The sequence below is a fragment of the Ranitomeya variabilis genome, chromosome 3 (assembly GCF_051348905.1).
Source record: "Ranitomeya variabilis isolate aRanVar5 chromosome 3, aRanVar5.hap1, whole genome shotgun sequence".
Classification (NCBI taxonomy): Eukaryota; Metazoa; Chordata; class Amphibia; order Anura; family Dendrobatidae; genus Ranitomeya; species Ranitomeya variabilis.
The window spans coordinates 564,574,786-564,584,272 of record NC_135234.1 but is presented as its reverse complement, the minus strand read 5'-3'; the positions used below and the strand labels follow the sequence as shown (position 1 = coordinate 564,584,272).

Below are 9,487 nucleotides of genomic sequence, written 5' to 3'. Positions count from 1 at the left end.
CCAAGAAACCAATTACCGTATCTGATGGTTTCCAACAAAAGAGATCTTAAGGAGAATTATATCAATGTGTTCCATGTATAATACACCTACTTAAATCGCCTCCGTTATGACAGATTCTCATCAATTGTCACTTTATAACTGTTCTTAAATGGCTCACACATCTACGGTGCAGGAATATTACAATGCTTGTGATGAACACACTTTCTAAGGGCTAGAGATGTCCCTTAAAGCCAAACACTGCATTTATCAGAAGTACAAGTACGGTACATTTGCACAAGTGATGTATGAAATCATACCATACTTACATCACAAAAACCCCAAACCCGAGGCAAAATAACACAGCATAGTGTGGGTAGCTTTCTTATACTAAAATCTGCAGTAATTATGGTGAGTTTTCATCTCAATAAATGTCAACAATTGGCTAGGATATACTAGTATATATATATATATATATATATATATATATATATATATATATATATATATATATATATATACATACATATACACTGTGTTACAAATTATGCACAAAGAGTTTCGGAGTGATAAGGTTAGAATTTTTTTGTTTGTCATTTAAACTCATGGATGGTGATGTGTGTCAGGGCTCTTTATATCACTGAAAGCAATTGCAGATACCTGTGCAAATTAGTTTGGCAGTTGTGTCCAAATAAACGCAAGACTACTTAAGAAGGCTGTTCCACATTATTAAGCAGCCTACATTTTTTGCCAAAATAGGAAAGAAAAAGGATGTGTCGGCTGCTGAGAAGCAACAAATTGTGGAGTATTTAGGTCAAGGCATGACTACAATCAACATTGCAAAGACACTTCATCGTGATCATCGCACAATCAAGAAGTATGTAGCTGATTCCCAGCACACACGTGTGCATGCTGATAAGGAAAAATTGAGGACTCTTTCCAACAGGCAATTGCGTAAGGTTAAAAGAGCAGCTGCAAAAATGCCTTGTCATAGCAGCAGACAAGTTTTTGAAGCTGCTGGTGCCTCCAACGTCCCCAGAACAACAAGATGCAGGGTCCTTCAGAGGTGCGTAAGCCATCCTGTCGACCACCTCTATCCACTGCACACAAGCAGAAACTGCTCCAGTGGGCCATACGATACATGAAGACTGACTTCCAAACTGTTTTGTTCACCGATGAGTGCCGTGCAACGCTCGATGGTCCAGATGGATGGAGTGGAGGATGGCTGGTTGATGGACACCCCATGAAAACACGGCTAAGGCGCCAACAAGGAGGAGGTGGAGTCATGTTTTGGGCTGGAATCATGGGGAGAGAGATTGTCGGCCCCTTTATGATCCCTGAAGGGGTAAAGATGAACTCCATAATCTATGTGGAGTTTCTAAAACAACACTTCCTGCCATGGTTCAAGAGGAAGAACCGTGCTTTCTGCAGCAAGATCATTTTCATGCATGATAATGCACCGTCTGATGCTGCAAAAAACACATCTGCATCTCTGGCTGCTATGGGCATGAAAGAGGACAAACTTATGGTGTGGCCACCATCTTCCCCTGACCTCAACCCCATTGAGAACCTCTGGAGCATCATCAAAAGGAGTGTCTATGATGGCGGGAGGCAGTTCACATCTAAGCAACAGCTCTGGGAGGGTATTCTGTCCACATGCAAAACAATTGAAGCAGAAACCATCCAAAAACTGACAAATTCAATGGACAAGAGAGTTCAGAAGCTTCTTTCAAACAAGGGGTCCTATGTGCAAATGTAACATCACCTAGAATAAAGTTTTCACTTGAAAACTGTTTGATTTCATTTCGTAATAAGCTGATAATGCTTATAACTTAACTAGCTACTTTTGAGGAAAATCAGGTTTTGGCCTTCAAAAATAAACTTAAAGACACACTAGATAAATATGAAATAGAAGTGACACAACGTAAATGCAAAAAGTTTCAACGGGATAAAGCAGACTTTGAACAGAAAGCAGCATATAAATGGAGACATGCGGGTAATGCCCGTCGTCCAAGACTGAATAGGGGTGGTCCTCCATCACCAGCCAATAATTCCTCACGCAGGGAAGAGAGCTCCAGTGATTTTTTGTCCTCCACCAGGAGCGAAGTAGACCACGGACCAGAAGGGGGGGAAAGCGCAAGAAGCGTGAAAAAGAGATTAACACGGTTCAAGGGTCAGACACCACCCTACCGTCACAATTACCCCACCAGACGGAAATAATAGGCCCGGTGGCCCCTGACCAGAGCACATGTGAATATGAGTCTGGATCTAGGACATTACAGGTAATTAACCTCTCTGAATATAATCTTACAGCTATCGAGTTATCGGTTCTTCAGAGGGGCTTATCATTCGTTCCTACACATCCAGCAGATAAATTTACCCTCATAAAAGATCTTTTTCTTTTTTGCAGAAAGCTTGTTTTGCAGGTCATGTACAGGAGACCCGACATCCTACAAACCATGCCCATAGATGAACGCGGGACATTTCAGGATCTATTGGAATTACTAGAAGAAAATGAGTCTGGCTTGAATAGAAGAAAGTTTCCACACAGGAATAAGTCTCTGAAAGCACCATCTTTCTCCCTGGTACCAGCCATCAAAATATTCTTTGAAGTGGTCAAGCGAGATATTCAGGCGATGCCTACTCGGGTAAGTGGCCCCCCAAATCTTAATGTAGAGGAGAAGCGAGCCCTAACTGCCTTACAGAACAACAGAGAATTTACTATCAAAGAGGCAGATAAAGGGGGCAATGTGGTGTTGTGGTCTTACCATCTGTATGAATCTGAAGCTAAAAGACAACTCAATAATATTCAATATTATCAAAAGCTTCCTTCTGACCCCACTCCTGTGTTCCTTTCTAAATTTGATCGACTCCTCTGCAGGGCCCTACAGTTTGCCATCATCAACCCACAGGAGAAACGGTATCTGTGGGTGGAAAACCCAGTCACGGCAACATTCTACATGCTGCCGAAAATACACAAAGACAGCACCAGGCCTCCTGGAAGGCCAATCGTTTCCAGTGTCGGCAGCATGTGTGAACGGGCGGGTGAGTACTTGGACTTTTTTCTTCAGCCTATCGCCTCATCCCTCCCTTCATTTGTCCGTGACTCCTCACATTTTATTGATGTATGTGGTCAGATCGAACTTCCTGAGGATTTCCTTCTAGTCACGTGTGATGTAGAATCACTCTATTCTAACATTGGCCACAAAGAAGGGACTGAGGCCGTTGCCTATTTTCTGAATAAGAACAGCTCTTCAGATAGGGGACACGATTCATTTCTGCTAGACTTACTGACATTTGTTCTTCATCACAATTTCTTTCTCTTTGACAGGGTCTACTATCTTCAGCGATCAGGCGTGGCGATGGGCGCGAAGTGTGCACCAGCCTATGCTAATACTTTTCTCGGCTGGTGGGAAGAGAAATTCGTCTACCCTCTACCATCCTTCGCGGCCCACGTACACGCCTGGTTTCGCTTTATAGATGACATTTTCATTCTTTGGAAGGGTACTAAGGAGGAGTGTATTGTATTTCTTAACAACTTGAACTCCAACCCCTTTAACATCTTCCTCACCTACTCTTTTTCTACCAGTGAAATCACTTTCTTGGATCTAAAGATTTTTCCATATGAGAATCGCTTGGCGACGAACTTGTTCCGAAAACCGACGGCAACAAATGCACTCTTGGAATTCTCTAGTTTCCACCCCTGGCATACTAAGGTGGGTGTACCTACGGGACAGTTCTTACGTGTAAGACGTAATTGTACTCGTGACTGTGATTTTTCGATTCAGGCTCGGGATCTTTCGGATCGATTTCACCAAAGGGGTTACCCAAAACGTGTCATCTCTACGGCCTATCAAAGGGCGAGAAGTCATGATCAGAGATCACTTCTTTCATCGAGAAGACAATGTCAGGAGACACAAACTAGATTTATCACTGACTTCAACAGTAGTTGGAAACAGGTCAGTGATATCCTCAATAAACATTGGCAAATTCTTTGAGCGGATCTACAAACAATGGAGGTTACAAGTGATAGACCCCTCATGACTGCTAGACGGGCGCCCAATTTGAGGGACCTCCTTACTAGGAGTCATTTTAGGAGACCAACAGTGAGGTTAAATAGAGGTATTATCCTCAGGGGTTCCTTTCCATGTGGGGACTGCAATGTATGTCCCCACATGGCTCCTACCCGTGACCTCTTTGTTCACCCCACACTCCTTAGTAGGCACTCCCTCAAGGCGTATATTAACTGTAAATCTAGGGATGACATTTACGCCCTCATCTGCCCGTGCAAAATGCTGTATGTGGGACAGACCTCACAAGAACTGAGGAAACGTGTCCAGAAGCACATTTCAACAATCCATCTAGCTGCTTCAGATTTGAGAAAGGGCAAGACTCTTACCCCGGTGTCTGAACACTTTTTTGCTCACCACGGAGGTTCGTCAACTAATCTCAGGGTGGTGGGTTTGCATAAACTCACTCCAAATGAGAGAGGAGGGGATAGACGTAAAGCACTTTTACAAATAGAATCTAGATGGATTTTTCAGCTACAATCAGTAGCTCCCTTTGGGCTGAACAAAGAACTTCTCTTTACAGGATTTCTGGGTAGCTGATCCATCGATGCAACGTATTCAGCCCGGCCTTATTGTGGTTTTAACATTCTTATTCTTTTCTAGCCTTCATTGGGATTGGATTGACCCATTTTAACATCAGTTGCCCTGTAATCGGTTGGATGTCGGTCGCTTGTTCACCTGTACATGACCTGTGGGTGACTTGGACCCTTGAAGGACAGTGGTATCTGGACAATTACGGAATTGGGACTCGGCTATGGGCGACTTGGACCCTTGAAGGACAACGGTATCTGGATGGCTATGGAATCGGGACTCGGCTATGGACTCATTTGAGCCTGGATCATCTTGGGGCATGATGACTGTATTTCGGTCGGTTGTACTAATCCCCTACTGTTATGTGAGGGATACAGTATTTTAGATGAACAGTTTTTGCAAGTTCTTTGGAGGAGGGATATTTTTGTCCTCTTCCTTATATATGCCTGTACATTGCCATCAGCAAGTGGATATGCCGACGTCAGGCTTGGACAAATTAGTGGTTCCCTGATTTTGGATCTTTTTCCCCTTTTTTTTTTTTATATATATATGTCTCCTTTATTATATCTGGGACGGTTGACATTATGGTTATTGGTTATTAATATTTCTGTGTATTTTCCTGCACCCATTTATTTATGGGAATGATATATATATATATATATATATATATATATATATATATATATATATATATATATATATATATATGTATATATATATATATATATATATATATATATATATATATATATATATATATATATATATATATATAGTCACCTGCTTTATTGTATTGCATTATATCATATCTGCATTACCAATATATTTCCCTATTTATTACTGTCTTGTACCCATTTACTTATGGGCATGATATCTAGCCGCTCCATTGTCTTGTCTTGTACTGTATTTATATTAACATCATATTTTTCTTTATTCAGGTACACTTATATTGCCCATGCCCGTATGGCATGCACTTGCGTTCTATTGCGTCCCGTTTTGAGTCGCAGGTCCTTGTGGCCAGCACTTGTGCGCTATTGCGTCTTGCTTCTTGTCCTATGTACCTCTGTGCTTCACCTGTGCCCTCTGATGTACTTCTAGACGCTTGTGCAGCGGGGCTCATGATTTGAGCCGCGTCTGCGCATGCGTCATTCATCTCCATGGAGATTACCGGTACTTCCGTTTTTTTGGTTTTTTTTACTCTGAACCAGTGCTCGTCTTCTGGTCTATACCTCCCGCCCCTGTGAGACGCAGCTGTGCACACTTCTGATGATGATCATCTGCATTTATACGTGAGTTATAGAGTTGAGCGACTTTCATTTTTTTAAGATCGAGTCGGGTTTTGTGAAACCCGATTTTGTCCAGAGTCGAGTCGAGTGCAGTCGGCCGATTATCGCTAAAAGTCGGGGATCGACCGAAACACGAAACCCAATGCAAGTCAATGGGGAAGCATAGTCGGCAGTGAGTGGAGGCCAGGAAAACACCTACAGTGCCCATTTTAATGCCAAAAACATCCATTCTTGTTTCTGAAGCTTGTCAATCTTAATTAACTTTATAATAATAGTTGGGCATAGGGAATTGGGGGTCATTTGGCAAAAGTTGTGGGGGGAGTAGGGCCGGCTCAAGTTTTTCGTGGGCCCAGGAAATGCGGACTACGTCACGGCGGTGTTGCAGGGAAAGGTAAGTATTTCAACGTTGCAAGTGCTGTGATCCTGAGCAAGCAGGGGGGGCCCACTCGTTCGCATTGGCACTGGCACAGGGCCCCTCAAAGTACAGCGATGTGTGTTTGCATGGCGGGGGCGCCTCCCACCAGCAGCGACACTTTTGCGTACTCTGAGGGGCCCTGTGCCAGTGACGTCGCCAACGAGTATGCCCCCCCACCTGATGAAGGAACCTGCACTTTCATCTGCACCTTCCTCTCTGTCCCTGTGTAAGGTGGTATAACATGCGGGAAGGGGAACCTTACTTTCAGCAGGGTCAGATTCTGGCTGTGTAGAGTATAAGGGGAATGTAGTGGTCTAGGTCAATGTACCAGCAGACTCATCTAGCAGTGGCTGGGCAATGGGCAGGATGAGGAGGAAACAGATATAGGGCCAAAGAATAAAGTAGGCTAAATGCAGTTCAAAATTGGTAACAGGACTAAACAGGCGGCATTGCTTTGTTCAGTGGAGTAGCAAACCCAAGAGCAGCAGACACTGTTTCAAGGGCATAACCACACTAGTAGGCCAAATGCAGTTTAATATCTGATAGTATAGGGCGAAAGCCAGAATGTGGAAGCTCAGCTTTGTTCAGTTGAGGACAACACCAGGCAGGGGCAGACAGACACCTTTAGTAGGCCGGAACAGCCAATTGCATTTTTAAAAATGGTAATTTGGAACTGAAGGTTGAAGCTCAGCTTTATTCAGTTGAGGACAACACCAGGCAGGGGCAGACAGACACCTTTAGTAGGCCGGAACAGCCAATGGCATTTTTAAAAATGGTAATTTGGAACTGAAGGTTGAAGCTCAGCTTTATTCAGTTGAGGACAACACCAGGCAGGGGCAGACATTCACCTTTAGTAGGCCGGAACAGCCAATTGCATTTTTAAAAATGGTAATTTGGAACAGAAGGTTGAAGCTCAGCTTTATTCAGTTGAGGACAACACCAGGCAGGGGCAGACAGACACCTTTAGTAGGCCGGAACAGCCAATTTTTTAAAAAAACAGCAGTTAGTAAGAGGCAGAAGGTAGAAGCTCAGCTTTATTCAGTTGAGGACAACACCAGGCAGGGGCAGACAGACACCTTTAGTAGGCCGGAACAGCCAATGGCATTTTTAAAAATGGTAATTTGGAACTGAAGGTTGAAGCTCAGCTTTATTCAGTTGAGGACAACACCAGGCAGGGGCAGACATTCACCTTTAGTAGGCCGGAACAGCCAATTGCATTTTTAAAAATGGTAATTTGGAACAGAAGGTTGAGGCTCAGCTTTATTCAGTTGAGGACAACACCAGGCAGGGGCAGACAGACACCTTTAGTAGGCCGGAACAGCCAATTTTTTTAAAAAACAGCAGTTAGTAAGAGGCAGAAGGTAGAAGCTCAGCTTTATTCAGTTGAGGACAACACCAGGCAGGGGCAGACAGACACCTTTAGTAGGCCGGAACAGCCAATGGCATTTTTAAAAATGGTAATTTGGAACTGAAGGTTGAAGCTCAGCTTTATTCAGTTGAGGACAACACCAGGCAGGGGCAGACATTCACCTTTAGTAGGCCGGAACAGCCAATTGCTTTTTTAAAAATGGTAATTTGGAACAGAAGGTTGAGGCTCAGCTTTATTCAGTTGAGGACAACACCAGGCAGGGGCAGACAGACACCTTTAGTAGGCCGGAACAGCCAATTGCATTTTTAAAAATGGTAATTTGGAACAGAAGGTTGAAGCTCAGCTTTATTCAGTTGAGGACAACACCAGGCAGGGGCAGACAGACACCTTTAGTAGGCCGGAACAGCCAATTTTTAAAAAAAACAGCAGTTAATCAGAGCCAGAAGGTAGAAGCTCAGCTTTATTCAGTTGAGGACAACTTGAACTAGGGACTGCAGACAGACTTTGCAGGCTGTCCCCTGTGTGGACCATGCATCCAATACATTAACCCATTTAGCCACAAAGGACACGTAACCTTCCGTGGCCAGGCCTACAGGTCCATGTGTCTGTTGTCAGGTATACCTTTGGACTGACAAATTGACAGAATGCAAGGACAATGCGGTCTTTAACATGCAGGTGGAGGGGTGGGATGGCTTTTCTCGCAAAAGAATTGTCAACTGGGTAGCTCATAGCGTGGTATATCGTAGTTCATCCTGGCTTTATTAATATTAAATTAAATAAAAAAATAGGCTCTAGGCACTTTATTATTGGTTCCAGGGGTACACGGGCAGCAGTGGTCAGGTGAGTGGAGGCCTAGTGGAAGGAGGGACCTTAGACAGGCTTCGAAGGCCTAACATAATAAAATGGGCTGGCGGTAGGCACTTTATTATTGGTTCCAGGGGTACACGGGCAGCAGTGGTCTGGTCAGTGGAGGCCTAGTGGAAGGAGGGACCGCAGACAGGCTTCAAAGGCCTAATATAATAAAATGGGCTGGCTGTAGGCACTTTATTATTGGTTCCAGGGGTACACGGGCAGCAGTGGTCAGGTGAGTGGAGGCCTAGTGGAAGGAGGGACCGCAGACAGGCTTCGAAGGCCTAACACAATAAAATGGGCTGGCTGTAGGCACTTTAAAATTGGTTCCAGGGGTACACGGGCAGCAGTGGTCTGGTCAGTGGAGGCCTAGTGGAAGGAGGGACCGCAGACAGGCTTCGAAGGCCTAACACAATAAAATGGGCTGGCTGTAGGCACTTCAAAATTGGTTCCAGGGGTACACGGGCAGCAGTGGTCTGGTCAGTGGAGGCCTAGTGGAAGGAGGGACCGCAGACAGGCTTCGAAGGCCTAAAATAACAAACAATAGGCTCATGGCAGTTTTACAGCGGTTACATGGATACACGGGCAGCTTGGTGGTGAGTGGAGGAGTATTTAAAGTAGGGACCGCAGACAGGCTATCAAAGGCCTAAAATAACAAACAATAGGCTCATGGCAGCTTTACAGCGGTTACATGGATACACAGGCAGCTTGGTGGTGAGTGGAGGAGTATTTAAAGTAGGGACCGCAGACAGGCTATCAAAGGCCTAAAATAACAAACAATAGGCTCATGGCAGCTTTACAGCGGTTACATGGATACACAGGCAGCTTGGTGGTGAGTGGAGGAGTATTTAAAGTAGGGACCGCAGACAGGCTATCAAAGGCCTAAAATAACAAACAATAGGCTCATGGCAGCTTTACAGCGGTTACATGGATACACGGGCAGGCAGCTTGGTGGTGAGTGGAGGAGTATTTAAAGTAGGGACCGCAGACA

The 9,487-nt window shown here is 44.4% G+C and overlaps 1 protein-coding gene across 1 annotated transcript; it reads left to right on the top strand.

Annotated features, from left to right (window-relative positions):
• The first annotated feature begins 3,263 nt into the window (after positions 1-3,263).
• LOC143818390 (uncharacterized) lies at positions 3,264-5,166 on the top strand. Its single transcript, XM_077299716.1, has 3 exons — positions 3,264-3,692; positions 3,765-3,935; positions 4,650-5,166. Exons 1-3 carry the CDS (start codon positions 3,339-3,341, stop codon positions 4,668-4,670), a joined length of 546 nt encoding a protein of 181 aa, XP_077155831.1. The 5' UTR covers positions 3,264-3,338; the 3' UTR covers positions 4,671-5,166.
• Positions 5,167-9,487: the final 4,321 nt, after the last annotated feature.

What these genes read in the sequence shown, in the direction of transcription:
- LOC143818390 (XM_077299716.1), top strand. Translation starts at nt 3,339, where the DNA reads ATGGGCGCGAAGTGTGCACCAGCCTATGCTAATACTTTTCTCGGCTGG. An exon ending in TCCACCCCTGGCATACTAAG is followed by an intron (nt 3,693 to 3,764) that starts GTGGGTGTACCT and finishes TTTTCGATTCAG; the next exon opens with GCTCGGGATCTTTCGGATCG. An exon ending in TCAACAGTAGTTGGAAACAG is followed by an intron (nt 3,936 to 4,649) that starts GTCAGTGATATC and finishes ATTCTTTTCTAG; the next exon opens with CCTTCATTGGGATTGGATTG.